General features: G+C 43.7%; 1 protein-coding gene across 2 annotated transcripts; it reads left to right on the top strand.

Annotated features, from left to right (window-relative positions):
* Positions 1 to 4,912: 4,912 nt before the first annotated feature.
* On the top strand, positions 4,913 to 16,102 carry LOC138215249 (cytosolic phospholipase A2 gamma-like). 2 transcript variants are annotated; one of them, XM_069177311.1, is made up of 14 exons: positions 4,913 to 5,050; positions 5,462 to 5,569; positions 7,013 to 7,155; positions 8,916 to 9,102; positions 9,265 to 9,370; positions 9,476 to 9,616; positions 10,421 to 10,486; positions 10,611 to 10,748; positions 10,886 to 11,032; positions 11,111 to 11,236; positions 12,588 to 12,742; positions 13,717 to 13,888; positions 15,450 to 15,618; positions 15,814 to 16,102. In XM_069177311.1, exons 1-14 carry the CDS (start codon positions 4,937 to 4,939, stop codon positions 15,833 to 15,835), a joined length of 1,794 nt encoding a protein of 597 aa, XP_069033412.1. In that variant the 5' UTR covers positions 4,913 to 4,936; the 3' UTR covers positions 15,836 to 16,102. The 2 variants fall into 2 exon arrangements, with proteins under 2 accessions (XP_069033412.1, XP_069033411.1); XM_069177310.1 differs by having other exon boundaries at positions 5,459 to 5,569.
* Positions 16,103 to 17,065: the final 963 nt, after the last annotated feature.

The raw sequence follows: 17,065 nt of genomic DNA, 5'->3' as shown, positions 1-17,065 counted from the left end.
TGTCTATTATATTGCTAGTGTTTCAAATTAGCTCAGATCCACAAGAACAGAACAACAAATCTGTAACTCCAAATACTTACAGTCTGAACTTTATATAGTTATATGTATCTCTATTAAATGCTCTGCTATACTGTATATAACATATAAATATGTAAAATAAAACATCAGCGGCCATATTCACAAAGATTCTTAGAATCCTCTCAGAGCTCCTAACTGAGCCTAAAAACTTGTATTAAGTCTTATTTTAGGAGAGATTTATGAAACTTCTCAGATTAACTCTGGTTTTAGTGAGGAGGTGTGGTCGACCCCGTTGCCAGGTGACACGTCCTTTTAAAAGATGTGATTGGTTGATTGGACAGACAGAACGGATAGCGACCTCCAGTGGAGATCAAATGAACTGCGTGTTAAAGTGTTTGTGTTTCTACTCACCAAACATCTCCACCTTCATGTTTGTGTTCTTGAGTTGAGAAGTGACGTCTCTGATGAGATCCACCACAAACATCAAGCTGCAGAGAGAATCAACCTCATTCACAGTCTGAAGAATATTTCTCGCCTCGCTGGACTTCAGCTTCTCATTAAGAAACCCTTCATCCTCTTAAAGTCTTCCTCTCTGATCCGTGCAGTTTCTTAAGCTCTCTTTAGATGTTTTGTGAAGAACTTTTATCTTAATTTACTCTAAAATTTCAGGGGAAATTCTCAGAAAATGTCACAATTTAATAAATTCCCCACGTGAAGGAGCTCTTCGTCGAGGAGTCTTTGTGAACGCGACCTCTGGGGACACTTCTAGTATTCTGTGGCCTTGATGGCTGAGACTCTTCAGACATTACACATCGTCATTGAAGCCACCATTAATATAATTAACGTGCAGCTTTCTGTCTTTACATGTCATTCATCAGTGGATATTTCCAGTGTTGAACGTCATGTCTCCCTCATATGTTGGAATATTAAACCACTGCAGTTATTTAGTTGAGAGGGCTGTTCTCACTGAGACATACAACACCACATGATGGATGTGGGGTCGGGGTTAGGTTCCAGTCACTTCCTGTTGGAGGCAGATGGCGTGTCCTTTTTCACCTTTGTGCCCCCTCTCTCCTCTCCCCCATGCTAAAACAACTCCAGCTTGTTGGTTATCTGCAGGATATCTCCAGCCGATGACCTCGCTGGGACTAGAAAGAGACAGGAAGACAAAGGCCGGGCCGACGGTGGTGAGAGGAGGGCAGGGAGACACCGGAGAACTCAAACCAAGCTGCAGGTAGAAATCTGGACACGCTGGTGTGAACTGCAGCATCTCGGTGTTACACACAGACCGGCCAACTGTTCCTCCAAAGAAAGGAGAATTAGAAACTCTCTGCATCGGCACTCCTCAGTTAGAGAATCAGAAAATGAACACAGATTTTTGGCTCTTTGCAAGTACAAAATAAAAGTGTGAATACTTTACTTACTAATTTAAAGTTTGCTTAAAAGAAGTCTGGTTTCTGTCACTTCACAGTCAGTGTGATCATTTCTTTAAGGACTTATTCATTCAGTCCTGAAGTCGTCTTTAATAAAGATGAATTACATGAAAACATTTCAATTTGATGTGTATGTCAAATCGTATTGTTTCATAAACTGAGAAGAATAATAAGGACAACCATAAATGGCTCCAAATATCTGTTCTTAAAAAAAAAAAAAATTCACAATGGAAATAACAGATAAAAGGAAAAGTTTGGTACCAGAGAGACCTCTACTGTTTCATTTACGTTACTACACCCAAGCGACACGTGAAGGAGCCTTTATTTCAGGGGTGGCCAACCAGTCAGAGACTAAGAGCCACATTTTTTACTGTGTTACCGCAAAGAGCCACATCATACACATGGGCACACATGAACATCACCCCATCCCTTCCTCTTACACACACACCTCTGCTCAGCCAAATTTATTGTGTGACATTATCATGTCACACACCAACATGATAATGACAGAAAAGGACTCCTACAGTACTCAGACCACAGGCCAGTCATTTTCAACAATGAACATTGTGTGCACTGTCTCACACACACAAACTCTCAGTTCAACAAAGTCCACAAACAAAAACATAATAATTTATAATAGCGTTTTTCACTTACTATGCATGTTGCTTAGTGCGACTTCTGGCATTCCTTGCCTTGAACAATCCTCTTCAAATCTGGCTTGTATTCTGTTGTCGCCACTCGAAGCAATTCTTTCTCACGGGTGTCAGTCAGAACAGATCGATGCTTTGATTTCACGTGTTTCAGGGTAGAAAACACAGACTCGCAGACGTATGTTGACCCAAACATTGACAGTATCTTAAGCGCAGCCCGTTTGACATTGGGGTATTTTTCCATTGGCACACTTTTCCAGAACTCAATGGTCCCTTCCCTTAAAGCAGGTTTCAGTTGGTCCTCCTCACAAAGATCGATCATCTCCAACTCAGCCGCGGCCTCATCTGTGACTAGCGGGGCTTTCAAACAGTCCGTCTCCGCATTAAATGGGTCGACGAGGAACGTAATCTGTGGCCTTTTCAGTTGTAGATCACGGAACCGGATGACAAAGCTTTCGTGCAGGTTTTCAACCAGTGTTGCATATCTGGCTCTTTGCTTATTCAGGGCGGCGCTGGTGACTTGCCCGCTGGCTTTTAGCAGAGTGGGAAAATGCGTTAAATTTCCCTTTTGAATATGCGTCTTGAACAGCTTCAGTTTGTTGACAAACGCAAACACACTTTGCAGCAGGTCAGGCAGCATTTTTAACTTACCCCGCAGGGTCAGGTTCAGTCTGTCCAAGTGACACAGCATGTCGACCAAAAAGGCCAGATCCATAATCCACTCGACGTCCGAGGGCTCGGGATAGTCCTTGTCCTTCTCTTCCATGAACAGTTTCACGGCATCCAAAAGCTCAAAGAAGCGAGCGAGCACCTTGCCTTTGGACAGCCACCTCACAGTGCAGTGCAGCGGCAGGTCACCTGGAAGTCCTTGGTCCAGCTCAGCGATGAGATTCTTGAATTGCCTGTGGTTAAGCGCATGTGTGCGGATGTAGTTGACGATTTCCATCACAGGCTTCATGCCGTTGTCTAAATTCAATGATTTAGACACGAGTTGCTCCCTGTGGATGATGAAGTGGAAATTCCAAAACTCGGGAAATGTTTGGTCAGCTTTGCACAGCCCCACAAGTCCGTTCACAGATCCGATCATGGCTGGCGCTCCATCCGTGGCTATTGCAGTTAGCTTCGGTATGGGCAGATTTGCTTTCGCAAATGCAGCCATCATTGTTTCTTTCACATCTATGCCACGGGTTCTGTCTTTTAATGGCACAACATCAAGGAGTTCTTCTTTGATCACACAATCTTTTGACACAGACCGTGTAAATATTGCCAACTGAGGCTCGTCTTGTACGTCACAACTCTCATCCAATGCGACACTAAAATACTCACATGCTTGAAGGTCAGAGTGCAACTGTGATTCAACAGCCGTGTTAATGTCCGATATTCTGTGTTCAACAGTGTGGCGGGACAGTTGGACATCTGATACCATTCGTTTTAGTTTGTCGTTTTCAGGAGACAAGATTTCAACAACGTCACTGAGGCATTTTTTAACGAACTCCCCTTCATTAAATGGCTTTTTAGCCCGTGCAATGTTCCAAGCCAGTTGATACGATGCAAGCGTGACAGTCTCTGAGTGCTTCGTCATTTTTTGGAAAAACTGTACCTGCTTTTCTGCCTGACTTTTCAAAGTGTCCAACTTGTGCTTGTGAAGTTCAGTCCCTTTTGGAAATTCCTTATCGATGTTAGCATGGAGTGAGCTGAAGTGGCGCTGAAGATTTGAAGCTTTGAAGTGCGCTAATGACGTCTGACATATCAGGCAGAATGGCTCGCCATTACGTTCAACAAAAAAATATAAACTTTCCCACTCTGTTAAAAACGTCCTGTGTTCATCTTCATATTTTCGTTTAGCTGTGCATTTTTCCTGCCATTTTGAGAGCAAAATTGACACTAATTGTTTACTCGAATGATTTTGCCCCTCCTGCTTTGTGGAATTTCACCTCATGCGCATGCGCGTTTGACGAAAATACCATATTGAACTCAAACGAAGCGAACACGCACAAAAAAAACAACACAAACACAAATGTTGATATGAACGTAAAAGAGCCGCATGAAACCAGGCAAAGAGCCGCATGCGGCTCGGGAGCCGCGGGTTGGCCAGGCCTGCTTTATTTAATAAGTTGAAAGGATCTTTCTCTTATCTCAGCATAAAGTCGGTGTCCATCTTATGGTCTGGTCTCACACCATCGACCTGACAAACGGACAGTAAACCTGAGAAAACTCCAGTGATGGAGGACAGAGAAGTGATGTATGTCTGTGTGTGTCTGTGTGTCTGTGTGTGTGTGTGTGTGTGTGTGTGTATGTCTGTGTGTGTGTCTCTGTGTGTGTGTGCGTGCGTGTGTGTCTGTGTGTGTGTGTGTGTCTGTGTGTGTGTGTATGTGTGTGTGCGTGTGTGTGTGTGTGTGTGTGTGTGTGTGCGCGTGCGTGTGTGTATGTCTGTGTGTGTGTCTCTGTGTGTGCGCGTGCGTGTGTGTGTGTGTGTGTGTGTGTGTGTGTGTTCAGTGATGTTGAATCGTTCTTATTCAGTGTTTTAATGTCGTCTCTTTGTGGACGCCCGCTGCCTCACCTGCTTCATTCCTCCTTGTTTTCCAGTTTGATTCTGACATCTGGTCCAGATTTGGAAGTTCAACACATGGTAGAAATCAGCAGGCCTGTGTGTGTGTGTGTGTGTGTGTGTGTGTGTGTGTGTGTGTGTGTGTGTGTGTGTGTGAGTGTGTTTTTAAATGAGTTCTTGATGAACTGCAGCTCAGACAGAAGCGTGCAGACGTTTCACTGCTGCCTGGATTAACTTTGAACCTTTCATTAGAATCGGTTGGTGTTGTTGTTGTTGACTTCCTCAACATGCAGACTGGAAGTACAGGTTCAGCTGCAGCGGTTTGTCTTTGGCTCCTGATTTCAGGAGTTCCTCTCCAAACAGTGCAGGACAACATGGAGGGAGAGGTAGCTGCTGGTGAGGTGAGTCATTCAGGGGAAAATACTGTGTGTGTGTGTGTGTGTGTGTGTGTGTGTGTGTGTGTCTATGTATGTGTGTGTGTGTGTGTCTCTATGTGTGTGTGTGTGTATGTATGGACTGAACTGCTGTCACTGTACAGATTCACTGTTCAGTGTCTTTCTACATCATCACTTCATTCTTTGGTACTTTAATGTTCATTTTGATTGTAATTCTTGTGTTGTATTTTCTGTGTAAAGTGAACTGAATGTGAGGATTTCACCGAGGACTTCTCCACTGTGGTGTTGATGTCTCACTCGAGTTTGAGATTCATTACAAAGCCTTGAAATGCTTTTCTTTGCATCTGAAAGCATCATTTCAACCAGTGAGACATCTGAGATTGTGCAGTGAACGTCCTCTGGTCCTCTGTGCAGAAGCTGGTCCGTGAGTCCCTGTCTCTGTGTGCTGGTGAGCAGGAGTACGTTCACAAGAGGAAAAGCGTCGTTTTGGAGTCACTCATCGGTCTGGAGATCAACGCCACTGAGGTAAGAAAGAAGCTGATGACACGTCTCTGTCTTTGCTTCTTTTAGGGCTCGTCTGTCTTCACAGTTTAGTTTTCTCACAGTAAATATTTTGATGTGTGTACAACAGGCTGTATTATGAAGTACAGGCTACGGTTTGAACATTTATCAGATACATCTCATGCTAATGATGCAGAACTATTGTAGAAAATATTGTCGTCATTACAAAGTGCAGAATGTGTCTCCACATGAGCGAAGTTCTCCAAGTAACTCGGCTGAAAATATTTTATACAAGTGAGTGTGAGCAGAATCAACACCCATCTTGGACAGTGAGCTCATGAGGTCCTTTATTGGAGCTTTACTTCTCATCAGAGGAGTCTGTCGGGCCTGAATAACAGAGTTTCCCTGACAGCAGCCTCTAAAACTCAGGTGCTGTGTCGACCCGTCTGTCCGCCCCGACCTCCTCCTGATGTTCCCTCTCCTGTTTACTCCTTTACTTCTGCTGGACTGTAGTTCCTCTTTACAGGCTTCTGTCACAAATATAACATACTCATAGCTCTCAATAAGCTGCTTGAACAAAGGATTTATTGAGTCATTTTTTTTTATAGGAGGAACTTCTCATAAAAAGTGTCTTCTTGGGTATTATGTTACAGCTCGGTGTTGGAAGTCCCCGCCTGAAAGCACCAACAAATAGTTCTCGTCTTTATTTCAACACAGTTTGTTTTTTGTGCGGGGAGTTACGTGTTCTCATCTGTTTCAAATCTACTTTCATGTGTATGAATTAACTAGAGGAGACATAAAGCATTAACTCCTGAGCCTCAGCTGGTGGCTGGATTTGAACCTTTTTTTCTCCTGTCTCCATACTTCATGATCAGCTAAATTGAGTGCTCAAGTTTCAGATTATTTCCTCATTTAAGTCTTAGCAGGATATGGAATAGGGTTATTTTCCAAAGTTTATTTTGTATTTTCTTAGCAGGGTTGTGTGAGGTATCAGTAGTCTGTGTATTACCTGCTGTAAATGGAGGTCAGCATGTCCCCAGTTTAATGCTGCAGGCAGCTTTCCATCAGGGAGTTGAAGCCATTACATCTCTCTCCTTGAAGCCACCAGACTCCCTCGACAAAAACAGTAATTTTACTTCACAGAAGTCGGGTCTTTGGTGTGGGTTTGGATCCAAGCTGACGGGTTAAATGACCTTAACACAAACAAACCAACTGATCGAGGCAGACCAGCAATCACTGTGATCCATGAGGTAAAATGACTGTTATTGTCAAGGGAGTCTGGTGACTTTGAAGATGGCGATGTAATGGCACAATTCAATGTGAAATTTATAGTGAAGAAAAATAACCCTGAAAAGTTGAATATATAAAAACAAAGAGAGAGACATGTACTCTCATAACTAAAACTTCTCTTTAAACACCATCCACCTGTGACTAAACTGATGAACTCTCCTCCGTCTCTCCGTTCAGGATTCGGTTCCCCACATCGCCCTGCTGGCATCTGGTGGGGGTCAAAGGGCAGCGGTGGGTCTGGTGGGTTCCCTCTATCAGATGGAAAAGGAAGGTCTGCTGGACACTCTGCTCTACCTGGGGGGAGTTTCTGGATCCACATGGTATTGATGATCACAATCACACACATGTGGACAAGATTGTGCATGAATGACAGCAGAACATACTAACAGACCAGAACATATGACAGGACCACAGACTGAATATAAAAGTGTTCATAGCTTCAGGTCTGTAAAATGGTTCCGATGCAGAAGTGTCTTAAACTGCGATACCACCGAGTGCCACTAGAGGTCGGCTCCAAAAAGCCTCCGGCTCCATAGACTCCCATTCAACTTCTCTCATCAAATCCAAAGTGAATAAAATGTGTCCATCAGTTATCTCGGTGTTGTTAGCTAAAGTCACTTCTTCTTATTAGTTTTCTGGAGGTCCATCTGAAAATAATCCCTCATTCATTAGAAAAGAAGATTCAAGAAGACCTGTTTTTGGGGGCGTGTCTGTTTGATTGACATGCCTGTGGTGCAGTCAGGTTCCAGCTATCGGTGGGCGGGACGTAGTATCGTCAGGTTTCCAATCAGATCGGTCAGATCTACTGCTGGCTCCTCCCCCAGCTCGTCCAAATATGGTCACTTCCTGCTCCAAACCGCTCCGAACTAGTAAAGATGGTGACTGACAGAATCTGAACTGGAGGATTCATAACATTCACAAACCAATGATGACATCACTGCTGGATGCTGATTGGTCAGGACTCAGGTAGAAATGTCAGCACCCGGAGAGACATAAAAAGTGGAATGTTCAGGTGTTACTGAGCAGTTTGTCTTTAGTCTGTCATAAGATGTTTGTGCATCAGCATTTTAACATTAGTGAAGTGTGAAAAAAACAGAACTTAAAGAATGTTAAATTTGATCCACTAATGAGCTTCTTGTGAATAATTATGTGTTTGGTAACTGTGGTGTACCTGTTGTATGTTTTGAAGTCATTTTGGGTTTAGAAACACATACAGTAATTAACTTGAATCAAAGAGCAGATTATTATTACTATTATTCTTATTATATATTATGTGTTTCACGTGGTTTTATAGGATGAACATTAGCTTTTCCAACAAACTAACATCACCTGGAATTTGTTACATCAGCTGTATTATTTCTTTCACACAGTCCAGCTGACAAAGAATATTTAGATAATTCCTTGTGTAAAATATTATCACCTCAACACGACACGAGTGAACAGAGAAATATGACAATATTCAAATCTGAAATAAAGAGATGCTGTTGAAAACCCTGTTTGAGTTTTAAAAACTTCTCATAATGTTTGATCAACAACTCATTTGACTAAATGCAGAACTAACGATCATTTTTAGAATATTGTTTTACTAAAACAAAGAGATTTGATCATTTCTGGAACAGAACTCGGAGGCCATGTTTACCGTGTCCATCATCTTTTGTTTGCTGATCAGCACCAGAGTAAACTCTGTAAATCATGCAGGACCAGCTGATCGTTCACCAAACTAATGGTTTATTTGTTGGTAAAAGATAAATGTAATGGCTGTAAAGAAAAGATGTCCCAGCAGGTTGAGACACACGCTGGTTAGTCTGTCTGTCTGTCTGTCTGTCTGTCTGTCTGTCTGTCTGTCTGTCAGTCAGAGACCACTGACCTCCATCATTTACTCTCCAGACAGATGTTTTGTGAAGATTTGTTCACATTCTCTGTGATATTTGTCTTTTCCTCGTGATGCTGTCGAGTTTATGATAAAAAGGACAAATCTTTATATTCATATTTTCCTTGTACAGCTGTTATTGTACAGTATCTCCGCGTTGAACTCTCTTGACCCACGTGTCTCTGTCTGTCCTCCTGTCCCCTCTCACAGGTCCATGTCCTCCCTGTACAACGACCCGCTGTGGAGCGCCAACATGGACGGAGCCGTGGCCCGGCTGTCGGGCCCCGGGGTCGACCTGGAGGAGGCTCTGGTCTGGTTGGGGGAGAGGTCCAAGGAGGAGCACTTCTCTCTGACCGACGTCTGGGGGTTGTTGACCTCCGCTGGGATCATGAAGCAGGTAACGGGTGAACACACACACACACACACACACACACACACACACACACACACACACACACACACACACACACACACACACACACACACACACACACACACACACACACACACAGACTTCATCCCTTCACTCGCAGCAGAGAAAGGTCTCGTGTCTCCCCAGATGGACCTGCGGCGTCTGTCAGACGAAGCCAGCAGGAACGCCACCAACCCGTACCCCATCTACTGCGCCATAGAGAAGCACTGCTTCTCAAAAGGGCCCATTGAGGGTAACACACACACACACACACACACACACACACACACACGAACGCACACACACATGAACACACATCACCATGTCCCAGAAGTGAGGTCTCTTCTCTGTCTCTCAGGGAAGTGGTTCGAGGTGAGTCCTCATGAGGCCGGCTTCACGGAGCTCGGCCTCTTCATCGAAACGTCTCTGCTGGGCAGCCGGTTCCAGAGCGGAGTGCTGCTGGAGAGGAAGCCAGAGCTGGACATGGTCAAACTTCAAGGTGTGTGTTTACAGGCTGAGCAGGTCATGTGACTGAAGTCGCAGGGTGAAAATAGATGTGAACAGAGTTTCCAGACTCCAACCACAGATAAGACTGAAGCTGTGAGTGACAGGTGGGCGGAGCCAGGCTTCGACCTTAAAGTTGGGATATTCAGTTTTCTGAAAAAAAAAAAAGCCAGAATTTGACAATGCAGGCCGTTATGAAGCCTCCAGTTCAGATTCTGTCTGTCACCATCTTTGCTAGTTTGGAGCAGTCCATATTTGGACGAGCTGGGGGAGGAGCCAACGGTGGATCTGAATGATCTGATTAGAAACCTGACAATACTACGTCCCGCCCACCGATAGCTGTAACCTGACTGCACCACATACTGTCAATCAAACAGACACGCCCCCAAAAACAGGTCTTTTTGAATCTTCTTTTCTAATGAATGAGGGATTATTTTCAGATGGACCTCCAGAAAACTAATAAGAAGGAGTGACTTTAGCTAACAACACCGAGATAACTGATGGACACATTTTATTCACTTTGGATTTGATGAGAGAAGTTGAATGGGAGTCTATGGAGCTGGAGGCTTTTTAGAGCCGACCTCTAGTGGCACTCGGTGGTATTGCAGCTTAAGACACTTCTGCATCGGAACAATTTTTCAGACCTGGAAGCTATGAACACTTTTATATCCAGTCTGTGGTGTTCAGAAATTAGGTTTTTGGAGCTTTTAAAACATTTTGTACCATTTCCTTTCATGACGTAATGCAGTGATAGATTGTTGGTCATTTCTGCATCAGTCCTCCTCTTTATCTTGTGCAGGTGTTTTAGGTTGTGCGCTGGCTCATGAGGAGATGGTCAAAGACTTCATCCCTGCCTGGCTCAATGGTAATCTCAGTCTGAAACTCACACTGCAGCTGCTGACAGTGTGAGTATTGTATCTTACATCGTGTGTGTGTGTGTGTGTGTGTGTGTGTGTGTGTGTGTGTGTGTGTGTGTGTGTGTGTTTCAGTGCCTAGGTATGTAGACATTGCTACTGAGTACCTGCATGTGTATAATGTCCTGGACAAGCTGACATCTCTGACCCAGAGCACCCTGAAGGATCCTGCTGCTGTCGCTGCTCTGGTCAGCCTGCAGAAAATCCTCCAAGGTGATGAAGATGATCAATATGTTGAATCCTTAAATACATCATGAGATCACAGCTGCTGATACTCGGAGAGGAAAGCTGTCAATGTCTCAGCTTCTCTTTGATGCAGTAAATGTCGGAGTGATTCCTTTCTCCTCCAGACAAAATGAATCGGAACGAGTCTGCGCTGCTGGAGTCAAAGAGTTTGGAGGAGCAGAAGAGTCTTTTCCAGCAGTGGAGTCTGGAGCTGCTGGCGGCGGTGGAGACGTGGAGCCAGAGTCTGGAGGACGAAGCTCTGAAGAGCCACAGTCAGTGTGCACCAGGCAAACCGGTCAGCGGGGTGGAACACAGTTTATTAAATGTCCTTTTTTTAAATTATTTTCCAGTGTCTCTCCTCACCAAACAAGTCCTTCCTCTGATTGTGAAGTGGGAGTGGGGAACAACCGGAAACTTCCTCTATCAGTACCAAGGGGAGACGACCGCCTCGGCAGCAACAAGGAGAAACAACTTCAGTACGAAACAATGAATATAAATAAGGACGTGTTGAAACAGCTTTTTATGTTCTGCAGTAACTCTCTGAAGTGTCGTCACTGGCTCCGCCCCTTGTTTAGGAGCGAACCTTCAGAACCGAGCTAGAAGGGGTGGGGCTTAAAATTCGTCAACAGTATCCCAAAATCACCCAAATTATTTATTAATAAGTCTGTAAATCTCAGGAAATTGATCATTAAATTTATAGAAATATACAGTGTATGAATCATGCAACCTGCTAATAATGCTTTGGTGAGCATTATTAGCAGTTTGCATGATTCATACACAAGACTTCATTCGATCTGTTTGAACCAGAAATAGCTTCATTATCCCAAAGCTGCAAATTCTGTTGATTTACTTTATGGACCATTTTGCATGTTGTGTTGCTTCAGTTTGTCTTCTATGTCTCCGGTTGGAGGGTTAGATGACCACTACCCCTCCACCTATAAAAGAAACGGGACACCCTACCGTACGTGGATAGGGTCAATGGGAGGACGTGGGATTGGACCGAAGACTGACAAACAACAGAGACTTCAGGAAGTCTCATTGGGAATCAACGTTAAAAGGAAGACAGCAGCGCTGCTGAGAGACAGCTGAGAGACTCTGACCTCCGAGGCAGCTGTCTACAGGACATCAGTTCACCCGGCTGACTGACAGCAGAACTGGACTGCATAAAAACAGATTTCATGCTGAGTCAGGAGGAAGAACTCAGCAGTGTTTTTATGAATGGATTCATGAATTTCCCCTTATTGTTCTCTCTTGGTTCCAGTCTTCATGCTAACGAAGCTGCCGGCTGCTCACTGAGCAAACATCCAACCCAGTATCACGGCAAAACGTGAGATAGTCACGCTTTGTGCTGTCCTGGCATAAAAGTTACATGTTTTCTTGTAGTGGGGAAAAAAAATGAAACCTATGCCGAGAGACATTTTATTAACAGGCAAAAACACATGGTTGGAAACAAATAACACCTCCTGGATTCAAACCTCTTCATCCTGCATAGTAGTTCTGAATTTGGTCTCAAAACCTCTTTTGTGGGACCTCGGTCACGTTATATGTCACATAATATTTATTTAAGTTTCACACTTTCAGAACGTGTAACTTTCACTCCCATGCAGCCCACAGCGTGGCCGTCTCATGTTCTGCTGTCGTGGACCGGCATGTCTATTTCATGCTTTGCTGTGATACTGAGTTGAAACATGAGAGCTTCACAATATTCTCATTGGATACGAAGACAAAACATTAAAGATCATAAATCAGAGATTGATTATAGATTAGATTAAAAATCATGAATAGATAGATAGTAACATTGTGTTGTGACTCTTTGTTGCCGGGCAGATTCCTCCGTTCCACCGTGTCTTCAGTCCAATGAGAGGTTCCATCTGATGGACGCCGGGCTGCTGATCAACGTGGCCTACCCTTCGTTTCTGGGGGACAAGAGAGACATCGACCTCATCATCGCCCCGGAGTACAGCGCAGGGAACATGTTTGAGGTACGCTGATGTGTGTGTAATCCTCCCCCCCCACCCCGGCACTTCCTTCAGACTAAAACTAACTTTACATTCATCCAGTTTCTTTCCAGTTCCCGTATGTGAAGACAAATTTGAACCAGATGGAGACTTTTTTTTTTTTAAACCATAAACACAAAAGCAAAAGTATAAAGAAGGAATCAAACCTTGTTTTCAAATAAGTCATCAGATGTAAACAATTCGGTGATTGAAGGTGTTTTAAATGATCATCATCAGCTGATGAACTCTGCTGGTGACAGGGTTTTTTTTCAGCTATTTTATAAGGCACACTTGTAATGTGGACGATCAACTGTACTGTGATAAGAATAAGACCCTGTTGCCCTGATGGATCTTTTTACCCTCTATGACCATTCATGCCTTCATCCTTCCTCCGCCGCCGGTCCCATGCATTCGTTTAAAGACTAAAGTTTATTGCTACCTTTCAAGAGGACCGTTCTTCCTCTCGATTTTTCAGTTTCTGTCGACGCCTTCAAAAACCAACTTCAGATATTCAGACGGGCCTTCGTCTCCCAACGTGTTTGCATTTCACTGGTCTGTTGTTGTTTGTTGTGATTTTTATTTTAAAATCACTACATTTCTTTTGTTGTTATTGTTGTGATGCAAATAAATGACCGAGTCAACAAACTTTACTTGATATGTGAAAAAGAGTAGCTACAGAGCGCAAAACAAACGTTACAGTGAGAAACTCATTATTGTCCTTATTAATTCTCTTTTAAATGAGAAACTTGCTGATCAGTAGATTTGGAAGAAATTAAAAAAAAAAAAAAAAGTCTTGTTCTTCTTACAAATGGTTTACTACACATTGGCAGCCGTTACTGAGACGTTGGTTACAACTTTAAAAAGCCTTCGTGACGTTTTCCTCACTAGAGATGTTCCAGTCAGGAGTGTGCATGTTACGAAGTGAAGGGTGATAATTAAAGCTGCTGCCCCGTGAACAGACTCTGACTCTGGCGAGAGATTATGCTGCCGAGGTGAAGAAGCCTTTCCCGGAGTTGGACGAGCGGATCGTGGAGGACAGAGAGTGGCCGAAGGACTGCTACGTGTTCGAGGGGAAAGATGAGGCGCCCACCATCGTCTACATGCCGCTCTTCAACAGAAACAACTGCAGAGGTTTGTTCTGACTGATATGTTCATCATGACTGCAGACAGCTGATGCACACTGTTCAGGATGTGACGAAACACGGGAGGTAAACTCAGACCCGGATCATTGAGGCCAAAGTTCACCCACAAACACACAAAAATATGGCTGCATACATTCCTCACACACCTGCCAGAGAGTCTGGACCAGTTAGTGAAGTGGTAATCAGGATGCACAGTAAATATAGTGCTAGAGTACATTGTTGTTTTTATTCTATTTTTTTACATGACAGCCTATTTACAAATTTTTCTTACTATAGCTCAACAATAACAATAAATATAGCAACTTTTATTTAAAAAAAAAATTGTTCTGAAGCTCAATTCTGGGGCTGTTCTGTGAATAGTTTCCTAATAAATAATACATTTAGAAATTTCTGATCAACCCGTATCAATCTCAGGGTTAAATGAACAACTTCCAGTTACTTCCCCATCCATGTCCAGTCTAAGCCCCGCCCACGCCCCGAATAAGCCCCGCCCCTATCAGTGTACGGATACAGATAATTTCGTTGGGTTAACAGATGCAGAGAACAGTTCACTCGCTCATCCCTAGTAAACATGTTAGCATGTTAGCATGTAGCTCAAAGCAGCACTCTCACTTACAACCGGTTCTACCGTGTGACCTGTGTTACTGCAGGTTTAAACACAACCAGAGTGTGATTGGATAACCGAGACCACCTCTGAGGGCTGATCAGATCTCAGCAGGTGACATTAAATCTTTACTGCAGAAACACTTCCTGAAGAAAAAAAAAAAATCCAGCTAGCAGGTTGAGAAGCTGACGAACTGAACGTCTTTCTGCTGTCTCAGAAGGGAAGCAGCCGTAATAGGACTAACAGTGAGCCACGCCTCCTTATTTGTGTGTAAGTTGGAGCATATTATTATTATTATTATTATTATTATTATTATTACAATGAAGACAACAGGAAGATATTTTAACAGCAGGTGTAAATACACAACCCAGTATCACGGTGAAACGTGAAATAGACACGCTTTGGGCTGTCCAGGCGTGAAAGTTACACGTTTTCAAAACGAAAAACTTACACACACACGTAAATGTCATGTGATGCAGGATCATGTGACCAAGGTTTCACTTTCTGACGATATTAAGAGACAGCAGCTGTGGGATGAAGACATTTAAATTCAGGAGGTGACAACTTTTTCGTTGAGTTGTGTTTTTGTTTCGTACCTCCAACCAAGTTCTTATTTATTTAACCATAACCACGCGTTTTAGAATCACACGACGCTACGCATGCGGGAGGTTTCATCTTCATCCACGGCAGGAAAAGGTGCAACGTTCACGCCCAGATAGGCCGAAGCGTGTCTATTTCATGTTTTGCCAGTGATGCCGGGTTGCAACACGAAGAGCCAGAGAACATGTTAACATCACGTCGAAGTCATGTAACCTCCTTTAAACTCTCCGTGACGTTCTTCCTTCTTGTCCTCCGTTGTAGTTTGATGTGTTGGCGGAACAGGAGCTCTCGAGGGCGCGTTCGAGTCCGAAAGCCGACTGAAGCGACTGATCTTCACTGTTTTCAGATGCGGAGGAGTTCCGAGCGAAGATGGAGGAGTTCTCCACCTTCCAGCGACCCTTCAGCCAGGAGAAGATCGAATTCGTGTTGGAGACGGCCAAAGCTAACATGGAGAAGAACAGGGAGACTCTGCTGGGGGAGATAAAGATGGCCACCGCCCGCCGGCAGAAGAGGAGGTGAGGACGCGTCTGAGTGGCAGTCGGAGATCAGCGACTTTCACATCTCTGTACAGCATGTAATCCTGGAGCTCACTGTGTGTCTGTAACAGATACTGATGGATAAAAGGCTTAGTGACAGCAGGTTATGTAACACCTGTGTGAGAGATAAATAACCGGCTGATGCAACATGTCCTCTTCTGTCTCTCCTTTCAGGACGGCAGCGGGACGACTCTGATTCCTCTCTCTGGTTTGGTGTGAACTCAAATCTATTTTCATATCTTCACTTTGTATTAAAGGAAACTCGCAGCTACAGGACGAGACGTAATCCTGTAATATTCTGCTGATCGTATTGTGCTGTGTGCTCAGACAATAAATCTGCACCTAAAAATACTGATTTACTACTTTGCTTCTTGGCTGATTTTGTGACACTTTGCACGACTGTTTTGTTTTATTGATACTAATTGTGAGAAGATGTTCTGCTATAAAAGGAGTATAAAGCCTCGCTCTTTGTTTGTCCGTGTCACGTCACACACACCTGTGTTCAGGCTACCTGTGGTGACGGTTACCGTGGAGAAACAGAAGGTCAGAAACAGGTTCAGTATGTCCCATTACACAGTATGTTAATGTAGTATACTAAAAGTACCAGGATGTTCTACTACATCCAGTCGTATTCTGCAGTCTGCAGAGTTGGTGGCACTGATGCTCCGCCCACAAAAGGAAGAAGAAGAAGAAGAAACCCTGCGTTCCAAATCACATGCATACATTTCTTTTGACTTTTAGTACGTATTGCAGCTGTTAAGAAGTATGTACTGTTGCATGTAGTATGTATAAAACTGGGACACACTACATCATAGAAATGCACGTTGACCTTTGACCCTCTTGGTCACTTCTGTCGCAATCCGTAGCGCGACATTTTAAGTAAAAAGAAAAAGAATGCGATTTGGAATGAGTACACTTCCTTTTAAAGCTTCTTCTTCCTCCTTTTGTGGGCGGAGCATCAACTCTCCTACCGGCTCAGTCGATGTGACGTATCTTCAGCTGCTGAGGATTGTGGGTCAGAACATCCAGAGTATCACGCTGACCTGCAGAATAAAACCTGATGTAGTAGAACATCCTGGTACTTTTAGTATACTACATTAACATACTATGTACTGGGACATACTGAACCTGTTTTACTTCATGTCGCGCTACAGACCAAGTGGGTCAAAGGTCAATGTGCATTTCTATGATGAAGTAATGTGTCCCAGTTTTATACATACAACATGCAACAGTACATACTTCTTAATAGCTGCAATATGTACTAAAAGTAAAGATAAATAGCATGTGATTCTGAACACACAACATATCTCATCTGTCCTGAAGTCTTTATGAGCCTTTAAACTAATGTTGTTCATCAGCGTTCATGCAGGCCGGAGATGACGTCGGACCATCCACAGATCCGACATCCTCAAATAATCACTTTTTC

This window comes from Embiotoca jacksoni, unplaced genomic scaffold (assembly GCF_022577435.1).
Source record: "Embiotoca jacksoni isolate LCO1_2020_lvr unplaced genomic scaffold, fEmbJac1.0.p SCAF_71, whole genome shotgun sequence".
NCBI classification, from domain to species: domain Eukaryota; kingdom Metazoa; phylum Chordata; class Actinopteri; family Embiotocidae; genus Embiotoca; species Embiotoca jacksoni.
This window is presented reverse-complemented; position numbering and strand designations above follow the sequence as displayed.

Excerpts from the sequence above, each read along its gene's own strand:
- LOC138215249 (XM_069177310.1), top strand. The coding sequence starts at position 4,937 with ATGCAGACTGGAAGTACAGGTTCAGCTGCAGCGGTTTGTCTTTGGCTC. Across the intron at positions 5,570-7,012 it reads TGGAGATCAACGCCACTGAG|GATTCGGTTCCCCACATCGC; the intron begins GTAAGAAAGAAG and ends CTCTCCGTTCAG. Across the intron at positions 15,619-15,813 it reads GCCCGCCGGCAGAAGAGGAG|GACGGCAGCGGGACGACTCT; the intron begins GTGAGGACGCGT and ends CTCTCCTTTCAG.